This window comes from Ylistrum balloti, unplaced genomic scaffold (genome assembly GCF_031769215.1).
Source record: "Ylistrum balloti isolate Yb309-2 unplaced genomic scaffold, AGI_CSIRO_Ybal_v1 Utg370022, whole genome shotgun sequence".
NCBI lineage: Eukaryota > Metazoa > Mollusca > Bivalvia > Pectinida > Pectinidae > Ylistrum > Ylistrum balloti.
In genome coordinates this window covers 106,410-134,036 of record NW_026782089.1, presented here as the reverse complement: position 1 = coordinate 134,036, position 27,627 = coordinate 106,410, and the positions used below count along the sequence as shown (strand labels likewise).

General features: G+C 33.2%; 1 protein-coding gene across 2 annotated transcripts in view; it reads right to left on the bottom strand.

Annotated features, from left to right (window-relative positions):
- Window positions 1-5,741: 5,741 nt before the first annotated feature.
- The window catches only part of LOC132548662 (glutaminase kidney isoform, mitochondrial-like), a 44,704-nt gene continuing 22,818 nt past the window's right edge, over window positions 5,742-27,627 (bottom strand). The window contains exons 5-16 of one of the 2 annotated variants that reach the window (XM_060212541.1): window positions 20,315-20,394; window positions 19,753-19,916; window positions 16,552-16,643; window positions 15,879-15,937; window positions 15,247-15,313; window positions 14,660-14,710; window positions 14,191-14,367; window positions 11,692-11,823; window positions 10,961-11,106; window positions 9,581-9,721; window positions 8,787-8,895; window positions 5,742-7,978 (exon numbers count right to left, since the gene is read on the bottom strand). In XM_060212541.1, coding sequence (XP_060068524.1) covers window positions 8,793-8,895; window positions 9,581-9,721; window positions 10,961-11,106; window positions 11,692-11,823; window positions 14,191-14,367; window positions 14,660-14,710; window positions 15,247-15,313; window positions 15,879-15,937; window positions 16,552-16,643; window positions 19,753-19,916; window positions 20,315-20,394 — 1,212 coding nt within the window. In that variant the 3' untranslated portion in view covers window positions 5,742-7,978; window positions 8,787-8,792. Of the gene's footprint in view, window positions 8,896-9,580; window positions 9,722-10,960; window positions 11,107-11,691; window positions 11,824-14,190; window positions 14,368-14,659; window positions 14,711-15,246; window positions 15,314-15,878; window positions 15,938-16,551; window positions 16,644-19,752; window positions 19,917-20,314; window positions 20,395-27,627 lie in introns of both variants that reach the window. The other variant, XM_060212540.1, reaches the window with a different exon arrangement.

The window sequence follows — 27,627 nt, the reverse complement described above, 5'->3', positions numbered from 1 at the left end:
GATCAAGAGACTGGTATGTGTGCGAAGTGTTTTATGAGTTATCAGAAAAGAAAGTCCCAACCTGAAAGTCAAAACCTTGGTGTTGATGATGATACGTGGCGACACCACCCATAAAATTATCAATAGAAGATCTCTGTTATGGCCACACAAATGAAAACAACTTATGAAGAGTTTCAATCAAAACTCGACCATATTGACCAAGCGCGCAAACCAAATTCATCATTCATCACAAGCTGTTGTCTCTTTGGTCCTGACGTGTTTCTTCACTTTATCTCACAGGGAAAGATCCTAATCTTAACGTTGAAATCCGCACTGATGAAAGAGAAACGTTGACCCCCAGATTAAAAGAAATCATCAATGATATTTTGGATATATGACATATGTTGTCAAAGCAAGAACACAGTTTCTAAAAATTCTTTCATATTTTTCATCCTCTATTGGCACTGGCATTTACACTCCAAACCACGAGGATGCACAACTGTTGTACTGGGTAAAAATGAAGACGGGTCTATCCGAGCATTTTTAGAAGTGTTTTTCAGAAGCATTTCTTGGCCAGCATACTTGACGGTACATATATCTGTATTCCTAAGCATTCTTCTGATCACAAGCTTCAGGTAATCCCCTACTGTGGCAAGAGGAAGCGGAACTATCTCGAAATTTCGAGATCAACATCTCAAAATTTCCTCGAGATGTTGCTACCAGAATGTTCATTTTACCATAGATTTCCCCGAGATGTTACTACTATGTTCAGATTACCGGGAATTTCCTCGAGATGTTACTACTGAGATGTTCAGATTACCGGGAATTTCCCCGAGATGTTACTACTGAGATGTTCAGATTACCGGGAATTTCCCCGAGATGTTGTTACTGAGATGTTCAGATTACCGGGAATTTCCTCGAGATGTTACTACTGAGATGTTCAGATTACCGGGAATTTCCTCGAGATGTTACTACTGAGATGTTCAGATTACCGGGAATTTCCCCGAATTGTTGTTACTGAGATGTTCAGATTACCGGGAATTTCCTCGAGATGTTACTACTGAGATGTTCAGATTACCGGGAATTTCCTCGAATTGTTGTTACTGAGATGTTCAGATTACCGGGAATTTCCTCGAGATGTTGTTACTGAGATGTTCAGATTACCGGGAATTTCCTCGAGATGTTGTTACTGAGATGTTCAGATTACCGGGAATTTCCTCGAGATGTTGTTACTGAGATGTTCAGATTACCGGGAATTTCCCCGAGATGTTGTTACTGAGATGTTCAGATTACCGGGAATTTCCTCGAGATGTTACTACTGAGATGTTCAGATTACCGGGAATTTCCTCGAGATGTTACTACTGAGATGTTCAGATTACCGGGAATTTCCCCGAATTGTTACTGAGATGTTCAGATTACCGGGAATTTCCCCGAATTGTTGTTACTGAGATGTTCAGATTACCGGGAATTTCCTCGAATTGTTGTTACTGGGATGTTCAGATTACCGGGAATTTCCCCGAATTGTTGTTACTGAGATGTTCAGATTACCGGGAATTTCCCCGAGATGTTACTACTGGGATGTTCAGATTACCGGGAATTTCCCCGAGATGTTACTACTGGGATGTTCAGATTACCGGGAATTTCCTCGAATTGTTGTTACTGAGATGTTCAGATTACCGGGAATTTCCTCGAATTGTTGTTACTGAGATGTTCAGATTACCGGGAATTTCCCCGAATTGTTGTTACTGAGATGTTCAGATTACCGGGAATTTCCTCGAATTGTTGTTACTGAGACGGGAATTTCCCCGAATTGTTGTTACTGAGATGTTCAGATTACCGGGAATTTCCTCGAATTGTTGTTACTGAGATGTTCAGATTACCGGGAATTTCCCCGAATTGTTGTTACTGAGATGTTCAGATTACCGGGAATTTCCCCGAGATGTTGCTACTGGGATGTTCAGATTACCGGGAATTTCCCCGAGATGTTGTTACTGAGATGTTCAGATTACCGGGAATTTCCTCGAATTGTTGTTACTGGGATGTTCAGATTACCGGGAATTTCCCCGAGATGTTACTACTGGGATGTTCAGATTACCGGGAATTTCCTCGAATTGTTGTTACTGAGATGTTCAGATTACCGGGAATTTCCTCGAATTGTTGTTACTGAGATGTTCAGATTACCGGGAATTTCCTCGAGATGTTACTACTGAGATGTTCAGATTACCGGGAATTTCCTCGAGATGTTGTTACTGAGATGTTCAGATTACCGGGAATTTCCTCGAGATGTTACTACTGAGATGTTCAGATTATCCTCGAGACCGGGAATTTCCCCGAATTGATGTTACTGACTGAGATGTTCAGATTACCGGGAATTTCCCCGAATTGTTGATACTGAGATGTTCAGATTACCGGGACTTTCCACGAGATGTTGTTACTGAGATCTACAGATTACCGGGAATTTCCTCGAGATGTTGTTACTGAGATGTTCAGATTACCGGGAATTTCCCCGAGATGTTGTTACTGAGATGTTCAGATTACCGGGAATTTCCCCTGAGATGTTCAGATTACCGGGATGTTGTTACTGAGATGTTCGGGAATTTCCTCGAGATGTTGCTACTGTTGTTACTGGGATGTTCAGATTACCGGGAATTTCCCCGAATTGTTGTTACTGAGATGTTCAGATTACCGGGAATTTCCTCGAAATGTTGCTTCTGGGGTATAAAGTTCGCCGGAAATTTCCTCGAAATGTTGTATTACTACCGAAGTGAACAGAAGAAACATTCATGTATTGCCTCTATCTAACATCAATACGTTCAGTCGACAGAGAAAAAATTAGCAGCTTTAATTCTTAAGGATTGATACACACACAATCTGGGACCATAAAAAAGATCAGAGAGATTAATTTTTGACGATTCCCAAAGAGACGACAGTGTGTTTTACATTAAATCACCCTTTATTTTAGAAAAAGTCACAGGGACTTATAGATGCTGCTCTGTTTACATATCTGAAAGATTCAGACATCAGACAAATGACCAGTGTGATGCATACTATCATTGACGTTTGTAGGAGATGGTAAGAATTCGACCCAAATTTTAGGCTGAACAATATTAATTTGTCATTTCCTTGATGGGCTTTTACGTTCGCTATTACGTCCTTTCAACAGACGAGCGCTGTACAAAAATCATGTGTACAGTTGGCCATAGATGTGCGAGAGTGTTTCACCTCGTTCCTGTTCAGTACTTGTGGAGAGATAAACTGATTGACTGCTATGGGGCAGGCGTATTTCTGATACGACGCCTTAATGATCAACTTTGCCCCTGATTTTTTGACCCATATGTCTGACCAAGTGACCTTGATCATTGGTCAGTTGACTTTTTATTTAATTCTGACTAACATTGCTTCATATGCTACAAAATGTTAGCTTAACCATTGACCCAGTGACCTTTACCCTTTGACACGGTGACTTTGACCTTCGGTTAGTTGATTCCGTTTCTAATCCTGACCAGCTTTGTTTCATACTGTCATAACAACAAGTTTATCGACCTCGGTGTGTATTTTGTGAATGAAACTTTATCTAAAGTAGTTAATAGATAGTCAACTTATTAGCTAGTAACTGATTCTGTGGACGGATGGACAGACACAGTGATTACTACCGAGAATAAATATCTCAGGCCCTTGGTACAGGTTTATCCATAAAATTTATTGTTCTGTCTGCCGAATCTTTGGTAAAGAATGTCAAACAAGTTACAGACCTGTCTGAAGTCCCCATAAACATTGACCCTATTAAGGTGTTTATTGTCCTTTGATGGATATTATTCCACTCGTTAATAAGGGCCTACGTCAGTTGAGCGACGTTATATGGGACGTTGACGTGCTTCTTAACCCTCCTGTCTAGCTCGTTCCACAAATGCTCGATTGGGGACAGGTCTGGACTGTATGGTGGCCAATCAAGGACTGGGACGTTGTTTTGAGCCAGAAAGTCACGACAAACCCTAGCAACATGGGGCCTCGCGCTGTCCTGCTGCAACGTAAGGTTACGTTGATGGATAAGAGGAAGAAGGTGTGGTCTCAAGGTCTGATGCTGATATGTTACAGCTGTAAGGGTCTGTATTGCTCATCTGGCTTTGATATATTTACATTAAAGGTAAAGGAATTCTAAAAGCTTGTATCTATTTCTCTGTTGTGTCCTTGCTTTCTGCCACTATGGGTTCAGCGAAACAATTTATAAGTAAATCTCCTTCACCCAGGAATGTTTCATACTAATTTGGTACAGACTCCTACTGAAGAACGATTTTAACCAATTTGCTTAATTTCAAAAATGAGGCTCTGCCTCTCCAGTCCTTGGGGAATGAGGCCCCCATTTTATACGAAACTGAGTTCCGTTCATTCAACCATGCTCCACAGTAAATCCAGACAGATGCATGGCATTCCTACATAGAATTTCAAAGATTTACCCTCAAAAACTTGAAAATTGACCAGTCATTCACTTGCATCAACATGTGTTCCTTAATCCATGGACTTCCAAGACAAATTCCAGGACATTTCCAGGACAGTCAAACATCAAGTTCAAGGACTTTGCCAACAGCTTGTTTGGGGGAAAGTGATCAAATTAATAATTTGTGATTAATATTTTAAGGGAGGTAATGCCCATATTTTGGTGGTTTTTAGGTTGCACATAAGCATTATAAATACAAATTTAATAAATCAGCTCACATTTTATTCGTGTCAATAGTGAAATTTATTTCTTTGAATTTTTATGGGAAAAATATTTCATTTTTGACTTCCCTGGCATCTACTTTATATTTCAAGACTTTCGTGACATGACACTTAATTCCAAGAGTTTTCTAAACAAGCACTGTCATTGTATGTCATTTCATATCTACAAGTACCTGTATCATGTACAATAACCACATAATCACAGAAGTTACTGGCTCAATACATGTGCTATTGACCTTGAACGCTGGTACTTACTCATAAGTTTCATAACATAATTGCATCCTCTAATACTGTAAATGCATCATAGTAATTAATTTTGATAAACATAAAAGTTTCATTCCTCTTGGATTCTCCAGACATTTCACTTATTTTAGAAGTCATTAAAAAATCTTATTTAGATGTAGCGGTCCTCATCACATGTACTTTCATAATTTTGAAAATTACTTGAAAGAAGTTGAAAACCTGATTTTCAATCAAGCTATTGGCTCAGCGTCTGTATCTTGAAGAAAGGCTTCATTGTTTTCCAGAAGAAGATGTTTGAGAAAAAGCTTTAAGACAATGGGTCCCTACAGTTTATCTTTCAGACAAACAAGAGTGAAGGAAATAAAGTATGTTTACTTCTTTCACACCTCTTGTAAATTTAATATTATTTTAATACTGGTTTAGTAATAACAATATCTTAATAAAAACTCACTTTTAATTCCTTTAATATAAATTCTTTCTAAAAAACATTAACAAACTTTAGATCTGATGCTTGTTGATATAAAAAAAAATGATGACAAAACAAGATATAAATCAAGGACATCTAAAAGCATTTTTAAGATGTAAATCTTTCACAACATATTGACATATAATGTTTTGAAAATTAATATATTTACTGAAAATTTGACGGTAAAAAGAGCAAATATAAATCATACTTTTAATGACAGCAATCTAAATTTCATACATTTCTCTTATATTGTAGTGTCATGTTAAACTTGTACATAAACAGGGTTAAAGTTCAGAAATTCAAACAAATATATCAATAAAAATACTGAAAGTACACATTTAGTAACTGAAAAATCTTTTAATATCATAAAGTAAAAGTGGTTACATATATTTTTATACACCGGTATACATGTGTATCTTATCTAAAAAGTTAACAAATACTTAATTCTAAATTCTGGTAAACATGCATTCTTGTATTGCTCTGATGTAACTTTAAAAAGCAGTTTAAAATCTTATAACATGGTGGTATTACAGATAGTAATATATAAAATCATGTTTAAAGGACTGATATACATATGTTACTCATGTTTAATCAGATATATATATATATATATATATATATAAAAGATTTTATATAAAAAAAATATTTATCTCATGATACCCTGGCAAAATTCTTCGAGTACACAGTGTCATCCTACAATACACAAACAGTAACTTGTCATGCAAGTATGTCTTATACATAAATCATTTAAATTGTAGTAAAACAAAATTGTCATTGTTGTTTCAGAAAAGAGAAAAATTTCAAAGTTTGAATTTTGTTTTCCAATTTTCTGTGAAATATCTGCTTTAAGGGCATCCTGCCTTAATGTGGCATGACTCTTTAAGTTGTATCAAAAGCCTTCATGAGATATCATGCGGAAAGCAGCATTGGAAGGTGATTAAAGTAATCAGCCAATCAGGTCACAGCAGCCTCATTGGTTGTTGATTAAACTTAACCAAGGGATTTAAGATAACAAGTGTACCAACCAAACTTTCTCAAAATCCTACCAGTCCTTCAAAAGATATCTTGCAGAAAGCAGCATCTGGATAGACGGACAGAAGGATGGATGGATGGAACCCAATCATATATCCCCCACCACATTTGAATATAGCCCACCAACTTTGTTAAGTGAGCGATAAAAAAATGGAGGGGGAGTTCTTACCAAGCAATGTAGAAGATACATTTTGAAAAAATAATCTGGAATAGATTTAATTTTGTGACATGAATGAGATGCAATATATTTACATTGAAGTGTTTAAGGTAGAAATGATATCATGAAAATTGTAAAGATAGTGAATTTGTTCCAATATGTTTAAGTAAAGTGTTGAAATTCAACAAAACAAAATTATACATGCAAGGTAATTCTAACAAAAAAAACATGCAAAAAGTGAAGGTAGCACAAATTTCTCACTCCTTAACAAAAAACACAGGTATAGCACTGAAGATAACAAGACTTCACAAGTTTTGATAAAAAAAAATGCTTAAACAGATCTATATAAACAAACTGCTAAAAACAAAAACATTAAAGAAAGTACAAAAAGAGGTCCCCAGGGCCTGCATTGCAACCTTAACAAAAAAAATATCATTTAGGGTAACGTTTCAAAAGTTCCTTCCAAAGTGTGTTTTTGTCTGGTTTTTTGTTTGTTTTGTTTTTTGTTTGTTTCAGAAGAAGAAGCTTCATAGCAAATCCGACAGAAATATATTAAACTCAGATATTTTATGTTTCAAAATGTTCACCTATTCAACACCACACTTGGAACAGTTACAAAATCACTGTGAATGTTAAAAAAGATACTCCTGACCGAAATTGTCCAAAAGTAATCAAAACTACTGCATAGAACAAACTTATTATTCCATTAACAAGCACAGGTGAGATGTTTACATATAAACAACCCAACAATCTGTAAGGTATCTGACAAACACTGGTAAACTCATCACTTTAGATATGATGAAACTATCCCTTTGATAAAAAATCTTCAACATGCAGAAATATTATCGTTCACTACAAATTATAATATGCGTTTGTTACCTATACTCTGAGTTCTCTATGGGCAGAATTTTTCAATTTACAATTTTCTACAACACCAACAATTTACATTACCTGTCAATTTTGGGGTTTTTTTTCGTCTAAAGTTACTTCCCTTGTAAGTATTATATAGGAAAGGAAGCAAATATTATTATAGTGTTAGGAAGTTGTGCTTGCCACTATTTCTTGTTTACTTATATTTCCTATACATTTTAGATATTGAAAACAACAATACCTACATGTACATATCAAATCTCAAATTTGAAATGGGTAAGGAAAATGCTCAACAGAATTATTCTGCCTTGAATTTTCACATATCTGAAAACAAAATCATTGTGTAGTATTGAGTTTTTAAGTACACATAGTTCTCTTCAATCAATTTATTTCAGTTTTAATGCAAGGAATTAAGCAGAATTTAAATTCAAAATGCGGCATGAAAACCTGGTAGCTTTCCTCAGAAATCAGCATTTTGTAGAGGGCTCTGTAGAGATCTTGATATGGTTGTTCATCTATTTATGAACAAAAAAATGAAAGAAACATTTTATTATATAAACAGGGTTCAGAGCTTACATTGATGGCAGAGAAAAAATCAATATACATACTGGTTAAAAAATTTTATATTTCAATATCTTTTAAAAAAAAAATCATTTCTTCATTTTTTTCATTGTTTACATCTGGAACTTAATTTTATGAAAGGCTCATTTGTGTCTGCACTGTCCCTGATAAAAATATTAAAAAATCTTTTAAAAATTTTTCTAAGACATATATGAAATTTTATGTCATTACAAGCGTAAATTTGAGTGCTAGATGATGGGATAAAGTCATGATGTTTTATAGAGTAACTATGATACAGAAGAGATCACAATATTATTTGTTATTTATAAACGTGTGGATTATCAACACTACTAACAAACTATATTTTCCATGCAAGTCATTTGTGTTGTTGGGAAACTGTGGCAGAGTGGTTAGGGCATCTGTATTGCTAGTCCTCCATCTTCTAAGTCACAGGTTTGAGGCCTATATGGAACAGAAGCCAGGTACTGGCTTCAGGTTAGTGGTTTTTTAAGGCAATTCTGGCTTTCCTCCACCACCTATATATGCCATGTCTTTAAATGACTCTGGCTGTTTATAGGAAACAAAGCAACGATACAAACAATCTCATTGAATGTCTCATTACTGTCTAACTCATCCTCATGAATTCTCTTCTTTCACCATTTAAAAATCTGTTAATGTGCCTTTGTGTTAGATGACAGTTCCAAAAAACACTGATTTGTGACATAATATCTACTTAAGTATACATCTATATATAATGTTTACCAGTTCTCAGCTCTCCGTGGGAGAATTTTCTTTAACATGTTGTTCTAACAATAGGGCAACATCGTTTTTCCCAAATCGTTTTGCTTCGTCCAATGGTGTGTAACCCCATCTGTTAAAAAAAAAAAAAAACAAAACATTAATTTTCCAAATGAAACTGAATGTGCCTAAAATACCCAGGTATACTTCTTATATTCCAGTATGTATCCGACAAACTGCAGAATACAACATTTATCCATCAAACTGCAGAATACAACATTTATCCATCAAACTGCAGAATACAACATTTATCCATCAAACTGCAGAATACAACATTTATCCGACAAACAGTGTAATACAACATTTATCCGACAAACGACAGAATACAACATTTATCCGACAAACAGTGTAATACAACATTTATCCCACAAACGGCGTAATACAACATTTACCCCACAAACAGTGGAATACAACATTTATCCGACAAACGGCGTAATACAACATTTATCCGACAAACAGTGGAATACAACATTTATCCCACAAACGGCGTAATACAACATTTATCCCACAAACAGTGGAATACAACATTTATCCGACAAACGGCGTAATACAACATTTATCCGACAAACAATCGACCGATGTCTGGTAATAAACTCACCAGTATCCTTTTTTAATTTTGTCAAAATGCAAACAAACTTTTTTCTTTTGCAATTTTCACATATGCAATTCAAAGGTGACTTGTACCAGAATAATTCACATTTCATGTCCAGGAGTTCTGAACCCCGAAACTTTAATACTTCAGTATAATAGAAGCATACCTATCCTTTACTGAAGGATTGACATCACATTTTTCCAGAAGGTAAATGACAACATTACTATGACCTTCTGCTGCAGCCACATGCAGTGCTGTCCTCCCATCATAGTCCTGTTGGTTTAGGTCAACACCCACAAGAGCATATCTGTGAACCGAAAAGACAGAGATATAAAAATATACAGGAATATACATGTTGGTCTCAGATTCACTGTTGACTGTGAACATAACATGTGAGAGGCAGTTATGTTTACACTTAGAGACGTTTATTTCACCTGAATTTCCTCTGGGTCCACCAACCCCTTAACCTGAATTTCCTCTGGGTGTACCAACACCATGATCTGAATTTCCTCTGGGTCTACCAACCCCTTGACCTGAATTTCCTCTGGGTCCACCAACCCCTTGACCTGAATTTCCTCTGGGTCTACCAACACCATGACCTGAATTACCTCTTCAAGCACAGTATAAACAATAAGCCCCTTTTCCTATTCAGTTTCTGAGTTTGTTGTTCAATGACACCGAGTTTAGATATTCTCAGTATCATTGTATTATTAGCCTGTCTATCAGTTCAATTACTCCAAAATATGTAATTTTGTTCTCCGTAATAAAAGATTTATATGAAACTTACAAGTCCATGAACAATGAACCACTCATAAGTCTATCATTTTACATTGACCACCGGCAATATGTGTCTAGTCACCCAGCTTACTGTGGAATGAACATAGAACAGACAAACCTCAGGATCTTGAAGTCGGCCAGAGTGAGTTTGATTGTTTGAAGTAAGGTTTGCCAGGGACTAACAAAATAATTAGAATTAAATGGGGTCTTCAAGTTATATTTTTATATATAAGTTTGAGATATTGACGTTTAATTCAATAATGTCATTGTCCATTTCATGACTTCTCAATTGATCAGTTCTGACAGGGCCACTTAATAACGCCTACATAATGGAAAAGAGAGTGATGGTTCTTGCACACTGCTGTTCTCCTTGTTGAGATCAATCTACCTATGAAGCTTTGTGTTGATACATCACACAGTTTTTGTGATATGGTCCAGATAAAATTATGATGAACGGACAAGCAGACAGACATTCAAATAAATGGAGAAACAAATGGATGGACAGACAGACGGACAAAGTGCCAACTATATACTCTCCATTCGAGGAGTAAATAAATCAGGTATAAGGATTGAATACACCGTATAAGTTTGTACCTATATCTGAATCAGTAAGCATTAATCAGCAATTATTAATGAAAGTGATATGTCTTAAGTAAAGCATTTAAGTAAAATTTCTGATATCAAAATATAAGAATCTAGATATAAGATAAAACAGAGTATGTTATTTTTTGAGAATTTGTGGTATTGTATGGCTTGAATTTAACCTTACCTCCGAATAGCTGTGACATCTCCATTGTAGGCACTGAAGAGCAGTTTCACGATTTCAAATGCCTGGGTATGAGATTTTGTGGTACGTGGGTCATTTTTTGTCCTTATTATATCAAAATTGTGAAAGTGGAAAGTTTCAATGAAGTTCTGTCAATGAGAAAGATTTTTATTCAAATAATAAACACATATTGAACACTTGAACTTTTTACTTACAAAAAAATCACCATTACATGTAAACTGGACACATATAAATGAAAAAAAAAACAAGTTAAGTTGTTTGAATAAGCCAAAACATAATATATGCAGCTGTGTCATTTCTACATTTATGTAGTCACTATATCTGAAATAAAATATGTATCGTTTGAGAAAATAATTCAAAACTGCATGCAGGACTTTGATTTTATCAATGTAACACACACCATTCAAAATTTAAACCCAACAAATCTGTAATTTAAATAAGATTGAATGGAAAACCACAAACCATTTAATCTACAACTCTCTCAGTTTTGAGATATGAAAATATACAAGTTTTTGCTATCATTACATTTTAATTAGATATGGAATACAACTGACAACCATATCTATCTCTATTTTAATTATTCTACATGGCTTATCAATTTACATTAACTACTAGTTTGTTAATTAATTAAGTAGAAATAAGCAGTGTAACCTTACCTACAGATATACATCCCAACAATATATGCTCCCTCACCTAATACTGAACTTACTGACCTTACAGAATTGTATTCCTCGGCAGCTGTTTCCCCAACGGTCAAGAGGAGGTGACCACATACATATTCCCATTACATTAGGCACAACCATCAGGACACATCCAGATACACCAGATTTGGCTGGAAGACCCACCTGTAACAAATTTTATTCAGTAAAATCAAAAATAAAAAGCTGACTGCTTTTACCAAATATGGAGTCTATGAATGAACTACATGCTTAGCTCACATTGACATGTTCCATGATAATTTTTCATTCCATCACATTCCGTTCCAGTGTCACAAAGTCCTTGTACCACATTTCCTTTAGTAATTGTTAAGACAAAGTTGGCCATAATCACATTCACCCTTTGACAACAAAAGAAATACTAATACCTGTATTAGAGTTGTCTCCCTTGAAGAAACATCAAGAAATCACACAGAAAGAGGTACGATAGAGTAATCTCCCTTGTTCATGAAATTCAAATTTTGCCCTTCGGAAATCAGAATTGATGATGTAATATGAGCTTCAATGAAGTGCTCTCCCTTGTTGAAACATAAACATGGCTTTCTAGTAACAGAAGGTTGATGAATGAAACAAAAATTGTTTTCTAGTAACAGATGATTGATGAATGAAACATAAAAATTGCTTTCTAGTAACAGATGATTGATGAATGAAACATAAACATTACTTTCTAGTAACAGATGATTAATGAATGAAACATAAACATGGCTTTCTAGTAACAGATAATTGATGAATGAAACATAAACATTGCTTTCTAGTAACAGATGATTGATGAATGAAACATAAACATGGCTTTCTAGTAACAGATGATTAATGAATGAAACATAAACATGGCTTTCTAGTAACAGATGATTAATGAATGAAACATAAACATGGCTTTCTAGTAACAGATGATTGATGAATGAAACATAAACATGGCTTTCTAGTAACAGATGATTAATGAATGAAACATAAACATGGCTTTCTAGTAACAGATGATTAATGAATGAAACATAAACATGGCTTTCTAGTAACAGATGATTAATGAATGAACATAAACATGGCTTTCTAGTAACAGATGATTGATGAATGAACATAAACATTGATTTCTAGTAACAGATGATTAATGAATGAAACACAAACATTGCTTTCTAGTAACAGATGATTGATGAATGAAACATAAACATGGCTTTCTAGTAACAGATGATTAATGAATGAAACATAAACATTGCTTTCTAGTAACAGAAGATTTATGAATGAAACAAACATTGCTTTCTAGTCACAGATAATTGATGAATGAAACAAACATGGCTTTCTAGTAACAAAATATTGGTGAACAAACATAAACATTGCTTTCTAGTAACAGAGGATTGATGAATGAAACACAAACATTGCTTTCTAGTAACAGATGATTAATGAATGAAACATAAACATGGCTTTCTAGTAACAGAAGATTTATGAATGAAACAAATGTTGCTTTCTAGTAACAAAATATTTGTGAACGAACACAAACATTGCTTTCTAGTAACAGAGGATTGATGAATGAAACATAAACATTGCTTTCTAGTAACAGAAGATTAATGAATGAAACATAAACATGGCTTTCTAGTAACAGATGATTAATGAATGAAACATAAACATGGCTTTCTAGTAACAGATGATTAATGAATGAAACATAAACATGACTTTCTAGTAACAGATGATTAATGAATGAAACATAAACATTGCTTTCTAGTAACAGATGATTGATGAATGAACATAAACATTGATTTCTAGTAACAGATGATTAATGAATGAAACACAAACATTGCTTTCTAGTAACAGATGATTGATGAATGAAACATAAACATTACTTTCTAGTAACAGATGATTAATGAATGAAACATAAACATGGCTTTCTAGTAACAGATGATTGATGAATGAACATAAACATGGCTTTCTAGTAACAGATGATTGATGAATGAAACATAAACATTGTTTTCTAGTAACAGATGATTAATGAATGAAACACAAACATGGCTTTCTAGTAACAGATGATTGATGAATGAAACATAAACATTGCTTTCTAGTAACAGATGATTAATGAATGAACATAAACATGGCTTTCTAGTAACAGATGATTGATGAATGAACATAAACATTGTTTTCTAGTAACAGATGATTAATGAATGAAACACAAACATTGCTTTCTAGTAACAGATGATTGATGAATGAAACATAAACATTGCTTTCTAGTAACAGATGATTGATGAATGAAACATAAACATGGCTTTCTAGTAACAGATGATTGATGAATGAAACATAAACATGGCTTTCTAGTAACAGATGATTAATGAATGAAACATAAACATGGCTTTCTAGTAACAGATGATTAATGAATGAAACATAAAAATTGCTTTCTAGTAACAGATGATTGATGAATGAAACATAAACATTGCTTTCTAGTAACAGATAATTGATGAATGAAACATAAAAAGGTTGAATCAACAGTTGTTAAAGATATGCAGCAAATATACAAACCCGAAAGGCGAACTGTCCAGAGTAGTCATACATTCCGCAGGAAAACATAAGTGACAGAGTATCACGGACGGACTGTGCACTGAGAAGACGTTCACCAGTTGTAGGACAAACTCCTCCATTGGCTAAAGTGGCTGCAAGCACCGCCCCAGAGTCACAGTTGATTTCAACGGAACAAAGCTTTGTGAATTAAGATATAAAATCTGATTAATTTCATTATCAACATCCATGTGCAAAATAATGATTTCAACTTTATTTTGAAATTTTTTTGAAGTCTTTCTTGATGAATTTTATAAGGAATATTACAGAAAATATTACAGAATGGATTCATACAATTTATAAATAATTTCTTTAATATACATTGATGAAAAAGGGATCAGTGCTTAGAAGAATCTACTACTGGTTTATATATATAATATAGACCTTTTTTTATGTTTTAATAACATTTCTCTAATTTTGCTCACCATCTTACCTGAAAGTAAAAGTTCATCACTTCCTTTAGGTTACTGCCTTCTGGGAAGCACTGGAAGAGGGAAAAATAAAGACTGAATTTCACAAATTGTATGAACAAATAGACAAACAGAATGTACGAAAACTTGATATTCAAAACGAAGCAAAAAAAAATTCCAGATTTATGCAATTCTGTCTGCAAAAACTGAAGGATATATCAAGCATCCATTTTAAGTAGAAGTATTGCATGTGTACAAAACAGATAATCCCAACATATACCAAGGGCAATAACTCTACAAATTACAGTCAGAACATGTCTGATAAGCATACTTATAATCATCCTGATAAAGTTAAAGCTACTACACATACTTTGATGGTAGTGGAACAAAAAGCATAGTCTTGTAACTGCTAGAGATAAGGTAAGGTGATGTACAGTTCTATTCCTTTGATACATGGTGCTAGAACAGAAAATATTCTATATTTCCTCAGAAAATATAGTAAGTACTTGTAAATATTTGCTGAATCTATCAGTAGGCTTTACGGAAAATATCAGAAATAACATCATTTTTTTGTTAATTTTAGTTTCAATAGAAAAATTCATTTAGTTACCCTTTTTTCTCTCATGTAGTATCCAAGGGAAAAATTCCTGTCTGCAGTCTCTTTCTCAGATAGGTAACTACAACAGAACATAGAATTAATGCTTACAACCAAATAGTATAATACAGTTGTAGGTCGATTTCAGGGCATTTCAAGTTCTCTATTTTATATCAAAACCAGCAAACATCTATTTTTAGCCATTTCCTATTTTTATCATTAAAGACCAGAGATGACCTACAATATATAACACTATCTCAATCAAAAAGGTGATCTTGTGATGAAAATAGCGAAAGCTAAACACCACTAAAATGAACTGTAACACAGTATTGTTATTTGAACTGTGGCAGTTAAAGTTCCTTTTTTAACATAGACAAACACTTTATGTTGGTAATTTAGAATTTAATTTCAACAGTGCAAAACTTCACTAAAACACCTGTAAACCCTTCTAATTATATCCAAAGCCAAAACAATACAAAATAATTGTGTTGTTTTGAACCCACCATCCCTCCAACTTATCACTTTTTACTGTTGAATTTTTAAATACTATATTAGAAATCACGATCCATAAATATTTTAACATCAATTATTGAAATTTTAAAGAGGTCTCATTAACTTGCATCATGTTATCATATGGACAATCTTACACGCCATTGTTAAAGTTCATCATTTCACCACCAGCCATCTTCTTGAAAACATTAATTGTCTGTAAAAACAGAGAAGAAAAAGGAAACATGTTAGTATCCTTTGTTTGAATGCAATCCCAAAAACATGTACATAGAATCCCGGAGGTGGAGATATGGCAGGGGCAGGATGAAACTTAGGAGAACAAGATGGTGCTGACACCAAGCTTGAGGCAAACACAAAATTAGGGTTCTCCCATGAAAACATCTAATCTTCCCCAAGGTTTTACAAGAATTTACAAGAATAGTATTGCTAAATAGCCCTTCAATTTTATATTATGAAGGCACAATGCAAACTTGGAATGTCCTTATATCATAACTTACTAACTTTGATCAAATTGATGAAATTTTTTATGTGAATACTGTACAGTCATTTTATTTTGCAGGGGTTATATTTCATTATTGTCCTTTCGGGGCTAATTTGTGGGGGTCAAATTTTATCAAATGCCCCTTTTTAAGTAATAAATAACATGGTTTATGTCTATAAATATTTTCTGAAACTTTGATTAACACTAGAAATATTTGGTGGACATTTACATATAACTTCAAACAATCTAAATGACCATAAATAAAGCAAAATGAATTGTAGATCTCCACATATATTTACAACCAGAAACAGTAACAAAACCATACTTACATGGTCGAATTTGTCTGCAGGGTTCATTTCCTGTTTCACTAATGAACATATCACGATGGCACCCGAGTTGATCATTGGATTGTGAGGTTTATCTAAAGGAAGATAAGAAACACTGTGTAGCAGAATATCAAACATACAAAAGCAAAAACAAAAATTTTAGAAATCAACCATGTCCTGTTAAAGAGCAACACAGTTTTAGTAAAAGCGAAAAAGAATCATAATGGTGATGTTCACTTGAATTCTAGTGATATTTAGATGTTTACAATTAGATTTAGCCATGTTCTGATACTTACCAATAGATTTAGAGATATTTGGATATTTACCACTAAAGTTAGAGATATTTGGATATTTACCACTAAAGTTAGAGATATTTAGTTACTTACCACTAAAGTTTGAGATATTTGGATATTTACCACTAAAGTTAGAGATATTTGGATACTTACCACTGAAGTTTAAGATATTTGGATACTTACCACAAAAGTTAGAGATATTTGGATACTTACCACAAAAGTTAGAGATATTTGGATACTTACCACTAAAGTTTGAGATATTTGGATATTTACCACTAAAGTTAGAGATATTTGGATATTTACCAATAGATTTAGAGATATTTGGATACTTACCACTGAAGTTAGAGATATTTGGATACTTACCAATAGATTTAGAGATATTTGGATACTTACCACTGAAGTTAGAGATATTTGGATACTTACCAATAGATTTAGAGATATTTGGATACTTACCACTGAAGTTTGAGATATTTGGATACTTACCAATAGATTTAGAGATATTTGGATACTTACCACTGAAGTTAGAGATATTTGGATATTTACCACTGAAGTTTGAGATATTTGGATACTTATCACTAAAATTAGAGATATTTGGATATTTACCACTGAAGTTTGAGATATTTGGATACTTACCACTAAAGTTAGAGATATTTGGATATTTACCACTGAAGTTTGAGATATTTGGATACTTACCACTAAAGTTAGAGATATTTGGATATTTGGAGATATTTATACTTACTAAAGTTAGAGATATTTGGATATTTACCACTGAAGTTTGAGATATTTGGATATTTACCACTAAAGTTTGAGATATTTGGATATTTATCACTAAAGTTAGAGATATTTGGATATTTACCACTGAAGTTTGAGATATTTGGATATTTCCCTCTAAAGCTAAAAATATCTGGATACTTACCACTGAAGTTTGAGATATTTGGATATTTACCACTAAAGTTAGAGATATTTGGATATTTATCACTAAAGTTAGAGATATTTGGATATTTACCACTGAAGTTTGAGATATTTGGATATTTCCCCACTAAAGTTAAAAATATTTGGATATTTACCACTAAAGTTTGAGATATTTGGATATTTCCCTCTAAAGCTAAAAATATCTGGATACTTACCACTAAAGTTTGAGATATTTGGATATTTACCACTAAAGTTTGAGATATTTGGATATTTACCACTAAAGTTTGAGATATTTGGATATTTACCACTGAAGTTTGAGATATTTGGATATTTCCCTCTAAAGTTTGAGATATTTGGATATTTACCACTAAAGTTTGAGATATTTGGATATTTACCACTAAAGTTTGAGATATTTGGATATTTACCACTGAAGTTTGAGATATTTGGATATTTCCCTCTAAAGCTAAAAATATCTGGATATTTACCACTGAAGTTTGAGATATTTGGATATTTACCACTAAAGTTAGAGATATTTGGATACTTACCACTAAAGTTTGAGATATTTGGATTATTTACCACTAAAGTTTGAGATATTTGGATACTTACCACTAAAGTTTGAGATATTTGGATACCACTAAAGTTTGACCACTAAAGTTTGAGATATTTGGATATTTACCACTAAAGTTTGAGATATTTGGATATTTACCACTAAAGTTTGAGATATTTGGATACTTACCACTAAAGTTTGAGATATTTGATACTGAAGTTTGAGATATTTAGTTACTTACCACTAAAGTTTGAGATATTTGGATATTTACCACTAAAGTTAGAGATATTTGGATATTTACCACTAAAGTTTGAGATATTTGGATACTTACCACTAAAGTTTGAGATATTTGGATATTTACCACTAAAGTTAGAGATATTTGGATATTTACCACTAAAGTTTGAGATATTTGGATACTTACCACTAAAGTTTGAGATATTTGGATATTTCCCTCTAAAGTTTGAGATATTTGGATATTTACCACTAAAGTTTGAGATATTTGGATATTTACCACTAAAGTTTGAGATATTTGGATATTTACCACTGAAAGTTTTGAGATATTTGGAGATATTTGGATATTTACCACTAAAGTTAGAGATATTTGGATACTTACCACTAAAGTTTGAGATATTTGGATACTTACCACTAAAGTTTGAGATATTTGGATACTTACCACTAAAGTTTGAGATATTTGGATACTTACCACTAAAGTTTGAGATATTTGGATTATTTACCACTAAAGTTTGAGATATTTGGATACTTACCACAAAAGTTAGAGATATTTGGATACTTACCACTAAAGTTTGAGATATTTGGATACTTACCACTAAAGTTTGAGATATTTGGATTATTTACCACTAAAGTTTGAGATATTTGGATACTTACCACAAAAGTTAGAGATATTTGGATACTTACCACTAAAGTTTGAGATATTTGGATACTTACCACTAAAGTTTGAGATATTTGGATTATTTACCACTAAAGTTTGAGATATTTGGATACTTACCACAAAAGTTTGAGATATTTGGATATTACCACTAAAGTTTGAGATATTTGGTTTGATATTTACCACTAAAGTTTGAGATATTTGGATACTTACCACAAAAGTTAGAGATATTTGGATACTTACCACTAAAGTTTGAGATATTTGGATACTTACCACTAAAGTTTGAGATATTTGGATACTTACCACTAAAGTTTGAGATATTTGGATACTTACCACTAAAGTTTGAGATATTTGGATACTTACCACTAAAGTTTGAGATATTTGGATACTTATAAAGTTTGAGATATTTGGATACCACTAAAGTTTGAGATATTTGGATTATTTACCACTAAAGTTTGAGATATTTGGATACTTACCACTAAAGTTAGAGATATTTGGATACTTACCACTAAAGTTTGAGATATTTAAATATTTACCACTAAAGTTAGTGATATTTAGTTACTTACCATTGCTGTCCAAACAGATCATGTTGAAAGGATGACCACTGGGCTCGTGGCCGACATACTGATGTACGATGTCCGGACCAAGCTCGTTGAGAACCATAGAATAGGTCAATGGTTTACTGACAGACTGCAGGCAAAACGGTTCATTGATGTCACCGATGGAATACCTACCAAAAAACAGAATATGAACAGAAATATTTTAATGGTCAGCTAAAATAATAACATTTGTGACATATTTCAAAAATCTTGTATGAAATAGAAATTAATATCACATCATCCTTTTTTTTTAAAGCATTACAAACAATCTTGTAGCTACAAGCTTTTTGCCTATTTTCTCCTTATGACGTCTTGATATAATCTCATTGACACAATGGGTTAACTGTCATTTAACAGGCATTAAATATCATTATACCCAAAGCTCACTGAATAATATGCCAATCACCTGATCAATCATTTTGTAATTTTTGTTCCTGTTTTTCTTAGAAAATCAGTTAAAATACCATTTCTTCAAGTGATAAAAACTGATTTAGGAGATAAGAAAATGAAGCAATTTCCGGCTATTTACCGTTGTCCATCCACAGTGCACACCGAAACTCCCCAGAAGTCAGGGCTATATCGTGCCAGTTGCGGGATATAGTTTGCAACCTGGAAAAAGATGAATAAATTTTGACTTCCTTGACCTTGCAATCAATAAGACAATTGAATGTCCACATCTTCTCTGAATTTATCGCAAAAAAATAGGTGTTCTGCTTCTGGTATTTAACAGTAAGCCTATGACTAGTAACATGTACCATGTTGTCTTGTCATAATATATCCATATATTTACGAAGATTGATTTAATTCTGAGCCAGATTCTGAAGAGCAGAGGATCATTCATAAAATTAAAAAAATATTAAGGTACAATACACCAAGCCTTCAACCTGTTTTGAAAAAAGAAGGGTCATGTGACACATTTGTTCAGCTACCTCATAAAAAAAGTATTCATAGTTAAATTAGGAGCTGGTGTGAAAACATGTATCAGTAAAGTGCTCTGGACAACAATAGTACAGTGATATGGAATAAGCTAACATATATTTGTCCTCCCTGGATGTTTCCCTTCTGTAAGTTCCAGGTAGAGTGCAAAGATATACCACATATCACACTCTGTAAGGAACAGACTGTGTTTAAATGTACATATTTCTTTTTGTAGTAACAGACTGTGTTTAAATGTACATATTTCCTTTCTGTAAGTAACAGACAGTGTTACAGTGTTTAAATGTACATATTACCTTCTGTAAGTAACAGACAGTGTTACAGTGTTTAAATGTACATATTACCTTCTGTAAGTAACAGACAGTGTTACAGTGTTTAAACGTACATATTACCTTCTGTAAGTAACAGACAGTGTTACAGTGTTTAAATGTACATATTACCTTCTGTAAGTAACAGACAGTGTTACAGTGTTTAAACGTACATATTACCTTCTGTAAGTAACAGACAGTGTTTAAATGTACATATTTCTTTCTGTAAGTAACAGACAGTGTTTAAATGTACATATTTCTTTCTGTAAGTAACAGACAGTGTTTAAATGTACATATTTCCTTTCTGTAAGTAACAGACAGTGTTTAAATGTACATATTACCTTTCTGTAAGTAACAGACAGTGTTTAAATGTACATATTTCCTTTCTGTAAGTAACAGACAGTGTTTAAATGTACATATTACCTTTCTGTAAGTAACAGACAGTGTTTAAATGTACATATTTCCTTTCTGTAAGTAACAGACAGTGTTTAAATGTACATATTTCCTTTCTGTAAGTAACAGACAGTGTTTAAATGTACATATTACCTTTCTGTAAGTAACAGACAGTGTTTAAATGTACATATTTCTTTCTGTAAGTAACAGACAGTGTTTAAATGTACATATGACCTTCTGTAAGTAACAGACAGTGTTTAAATGTACATATTCTCTTTCTTTGCTGACCTGTCCCTTGTAACAGTGGCAGGATTGCATGGGTATCACAGAAAGTTTGTGGAATAAATTGGCAGATCAGCCACTGCAACATCACAGGGAAGACAGGCGACAGGGATTAAGCTGCTGTATATAGTTCAGACATGTGTACATCAGTCTGCCGGGACATTGCTTTGTTGTCAAGTGACAGGGATGAACTTTTAACAGCAATGTTTACTGTCACATGGTTGTTATGTTTCCATGCTGTACATGTATGATGTACAAGTCAAATGTCCATGAGTTCAGCACCATGCCGATCTTCTGTTAAGTTTTTGTCAATCCTGTGTTAAATTCTGTGACATACAATGTGTGAAATGCATGAAATCACTATAAAAATATCATTCACACATTCCTCGTTTGCACAGTTGTTCTCAAGTTAATACATACATGATTAGAGTGGAATTATCAGTCGTATCAAGTTGTTAAAAGATGTCGATAATTCCAATTCTGTCAGGGTATTCAGGAAGGCCACTTATTAAGGGTAAGACATTAAGTAGAATTATTCACTTACAATGTCATTATCAAAACCAAATACTCTGCAGGTCACTGTAAGTCTTTTGAATATTACTGATCAATGAATACACAAAATAATAACTTGAAGGTATTGAAGTTTTGAAAGGCTAACTCAAAGTGAAATTCATTTAAGGATAATTGTAGTTCTAGATTACAATTATATGTCAATAATCACTAGTGACTCAAAGTTAGCATGTCCATGTGCTTTCAATTTCCAATGGACATAAGCCAAGAGTAAATTAATTATAACTTCAATTTCATGTCTGTTGGTCACATTTTCAAAATTCAATATTATGTCAATAGAATAGATTTGTACAGGTACGTATACATATATGCTTGCAGCTGCAGACATTTACAAATCTGATGAGTGAAGAAATATTTTTGGTTTACACATTTGGTATCGATATATAACTCATAACTGTAATCACTTCAACTGTGAAGATGTTGGTATATCTACATGTGTAATGTATATCCACATGTGTAATGTATATCTACGTGTGTAATGTATATCTACGTGTGTAATGTATATCCACATGTATAATGTATATCTACGTGTGTAATGTATATCCACGTGTGTAATGTATATCTACGTGTGTAATGTATATCTACGTGTGTAATGTATATCCACGTGTGTAATGTATATATACATGTGTAATGTATATCTACATGTGTAATGTATATCTACGTGTGTAATGTATATCTACGTGTGTAATGTATATCTACGTGTGTAATGTATATCTACATGTATAATGTATATCTACGTGTGTAATGTATATCTACATGTATAATGTATATCTACGTGTGTAATGTATATCTACATGTGTAATGTATATCAACATGTATAATGTATATCTACATGCATAATGAATATATACGTGTGTAATGTATATCCACATGTGTAATGCATATCTACATGTGTAATGTATATCTACATGTATAATGTATATCTACATGCATAATGTATATCCACGTGTGTAATGTATATCTACATGTGTAATGTATATCTACGTGTGTAATGTATATCTACGTATAATGTATATCTACGTGTGTAATGTATATCTACATGTATAATGTATATCTACGTGTGTAATGTATATCTACATGTATAACGTATATCTACGTATGTAATGTATATCTACATGTGTAATGTATATCTATGTGTGTAATGTATATCTACATGTATAATGTATATCTACGTGTGTAATGTATATCTACATGTATAATGTATATCTACATGCATAATGAATATATACATGTGTAATGTAAATCCACATGTGTAATGCATATCTACGTGTGTAATGTATATCTACATGTGTAATGTATATCTACGTGTGTAATATATATCTACGTGTGTAATGTATATCTACATGTATAATGTATATCTATGTGTGTAATGTATATCTACGTGTGTAATGTATATCTACATGTGTAATGTACGTGTGTAATGTATATCCACGTGTGTAATGTATATCTACATGTATAATGTATATCTATGTGTGTAATGTATATCTACGTGTGTAATGTATATCTACATGTGTAATGTACGTGTGTAATGTATATCCACGTGTGTAATGTATATCTACATGTGTAATGAATATCTATGTGTGTAATGAATATCTACATGTGTAATGTATATCTACGTGTGTAATGAATATCTACATGTGTAATGTATATCTACATGTATAATGTATATCTACATGCATAATGAATATATACGTGTGTAATGTATATCCACAAGTGTAATGCATATCTACGTGTGTAATGTATATCTACATGTATAATGTATATCTACGTGTGTAATATATATCTACATGTATAATGTATATCTATGTGTGTAATGTATATCTACGTGTGTAATGTATATCTACATGTGTAATGTATATCTACATGCATAATGTATATCCACGTGTGTAATGTATATCTACATGTGTAATGTATATCTACGTGTGTAATGTATATCTACATGTATAATGTATATCTACGTGTGTAATGTATATCTACATGTATAATGTATATCTACGTGTGTAATGTATATCTACATGTATAACGTATATCTACGTATGTAATGTATATCTACATGTGTAATGTATATCTATGTGTGTAATGTATATCTACATGTATAATGTATATCTACGTGTGTAATGTATATCTACATGTGTAATGTATATCTACATGTATAATGTATATCTACATGCATAATGAATATATACATGTGTAATGTATATCCACATGTGTAATGCATATCTAAGTGTGTAATGTATATCAACATGTGTAATGTATATCTACGTGTGTAATATATATCTACGTGTGTAATGTATATCTACATGTATAATGTATATCTATGTGTGTAATGTATATCTACGTGTGTAATGTATATCTACATGTGTAATGTACGTGTGTAATGTATATCCACGTGTGTAATGTATATCTACATGTGTAATGAATATCTACGTGTGTAATGAATATCTACATGTGTAATGTATATCTACGTGTGTAATGAATATCTACATGTGTAATGTATATCTACATGTATAATGTATATCTACATGCATAATGAATATATACGTGTGTAATGTATATCCACAAGTGTAATGCATATCTACGTGTGTAATGTATATCTACATGTATAATGTATATCTACGTGTGTAATATATATCTACGTGTGTAATGTATATCTACATGTATAATGTATATCTACGTGTGTAATGTATATCTACGTGTGTAATGTATATCTACATGTGTAATGTATATCTACGTGTATAATGTATATCTACGTGTGTAATGTATATCCACATGTGTAATGTATATCTACGCGTGTAATGTATATCCACATGTGTAATGTATATCTACGTGTGTAATACATGTATAACGTATATCCACATGTGTAATGTATATCTACATGTGTAATGTATATCTACGTGTGTAATGAATATCTACGTGTGTAATGTATATCTACGTGTGTAATGTATATCCACGTGTGTAATGTATATCTACATGTATAACGTATATCTACATGTGTAATGTATATCCACATGTGTAATGTATATCTACATGTGTAATGTATATCTACGTGTATAATGTATATCTATGTGTGTAATGTATATCCACATGTGTAATGTATATCTACGCGTGTAATGTATATCCACATGTGTAATGTATATCTACGTGTGTAATACATGTATAACGTATATCCACATGTGTAATGTATATCTACATGTGTAATGTATATCTACGTGTGTAATGAATATCTACGTGTGTAATGTATATCTACGTGTGTAATGTATATCCACGTGTGTAATGTATATACACATGTGTAATGTATATCTACATGTGTAATGTATATCTACGTGTATAATGTATATCTACGTGTGTAATGTATATCCACATGTGTAATGTATATCTACGCGTGTAATGTATATCCACATGTGTAATGTATATCTACGTGTGTAATACATGTATAACGTATATCCACATGTGTAATGTATATCTACATGTGTAATGTATATCTACGTGTGTAATGAATATCTACGTGTGTAATGTATATCTACGTGTGTAATGTATATCCACGTGTGTAATGTATATACACATGTGTAATGTATATATACATGTATAATGTATATCTACGTGTGTAATGAACTGCATTTTGAATATGATTTACTGAATTTCTACAATTCTTATTTCAGTTTTATCATCTTATCATTACAATCATGCCATTCAAATTTTATGTATTTACATGTACTAAATTACAAGCACAATGTCCACCTTTTTTTCAAAGGGATATTTATATATACTAAACAAAAAAAGAAAGGTAACACTACTTTATTCTGTGATTAATTAATTAACCCCTTCATAAATCCTTACCAATCATGTACGAATAAAGTAATTTATCAATTCTGATAAAACTGCAGTCATGGTTCATTATAAAACTTTGCGTTCACTTGATTTTATTCGACTGTAAAGGACGTTGGGGTCAATTTCAAAGGTAACACCATTAGTAACGGGTATGGCCACCATTTGCGAAGTAAACAGCATTGCAGCGTTATCGCATGGAACTCGTAAACCGGCGGATAATTCCAGGAGAGATGTTGTTCCATTCAGCGATCAAGGCTTGGGCCAGCTCCTGCAAGTTTGACGGCTGATTTTGACGTTCTCTCACCCGTCGCCCAAGAATGTCCCAGACATGCTCAATCGGTGACAAATCAGGTGATTTAGATGGCCAATCTACCACCTGTATGTTATTCTGCTGCAAGAAAGTTCTGCTGATGCAACTGGTGTGCGCTGGTGCGTTATCCTGTTGAAAAATGGTGCAAATCCCGTTCTGCGATGCAGCAGTTCGCAAAACACTCCCCTCGTTGCCTCCACACTCTGCACATTCCGTCACCGTGTTGCAGACAAAACCTGGACTTATCTGAAAACAGAACATTGTTCCATTGTCGTAAGGCCCAACGACGGTGAACACGGGTCCAGTTACGCCTATTATTACGGTGACGTCGCAACAAATTGGGTCCAGTGTAGGGACGCCACATTTTCAATTGGTAGGCCCTCAACCTGTTGCGGACTGTTTGGGAGACACACGACGCCCAAACAATGTCCTTGTAGTCTCTACTGCGGTTACGAATTGATTGCGCAAGTGTATCAATCGTATACGACGGTCATCCCTGGCAGTCGTTTTACGGGGCCGGCCGCTTCGGGGACAATCGGATGTTGACCTAGTTTGGTTTAAACAACTTACCAGCTGGCAAATTGTCTTAACACTGCAACCAAAATGCCGTGCAACTCGACGGCGAGACTCCTCAGCCTGGATCATGCCTACAGCCCTTTCTCTCTGTACTTGTGACAGCGGGGGCATAATGATAAAGTTGATAGATAGTAAGATTCGGTGATTTCTAAGTCCTAAGGATCTAAGGAACAGTTGTCAGTTTGAATGTTTATGAAATTCAAGCGAAGATACAAGTTAGTCGCAGAAAATCTCGTGCAGCTCTTTCGCTAATACAGACTTTCACGCTTGAATGATTTTGGTAACCCCCTTGGATTTTGTAATGTAAAACATTACCATTTTCTAATATTGCACAAACGTCATTTTGTTTTCACTCATTTACATTCGCCAAGGAAACAGGTTAACCTTTCTTTTTTTGTTGAGTATATTGTATCAATTCATTCGTTGTGATATACATATGTAGGAGAGAATAATTTTCCACCTAGTTGGGATATCTACATTAGATAGCTGCCTTGAGCTTCGTAAACATACAAAATCCCCTCTGTAAAAAGAAGATATAGCACAAACATACATAGTCCCCTCTGTAAGTAGTGGGCAGTGTGCAAACATACAAAGTTCCATCTGTAAATAGTGGGCAGTATACAAAGATACATAGTCCCC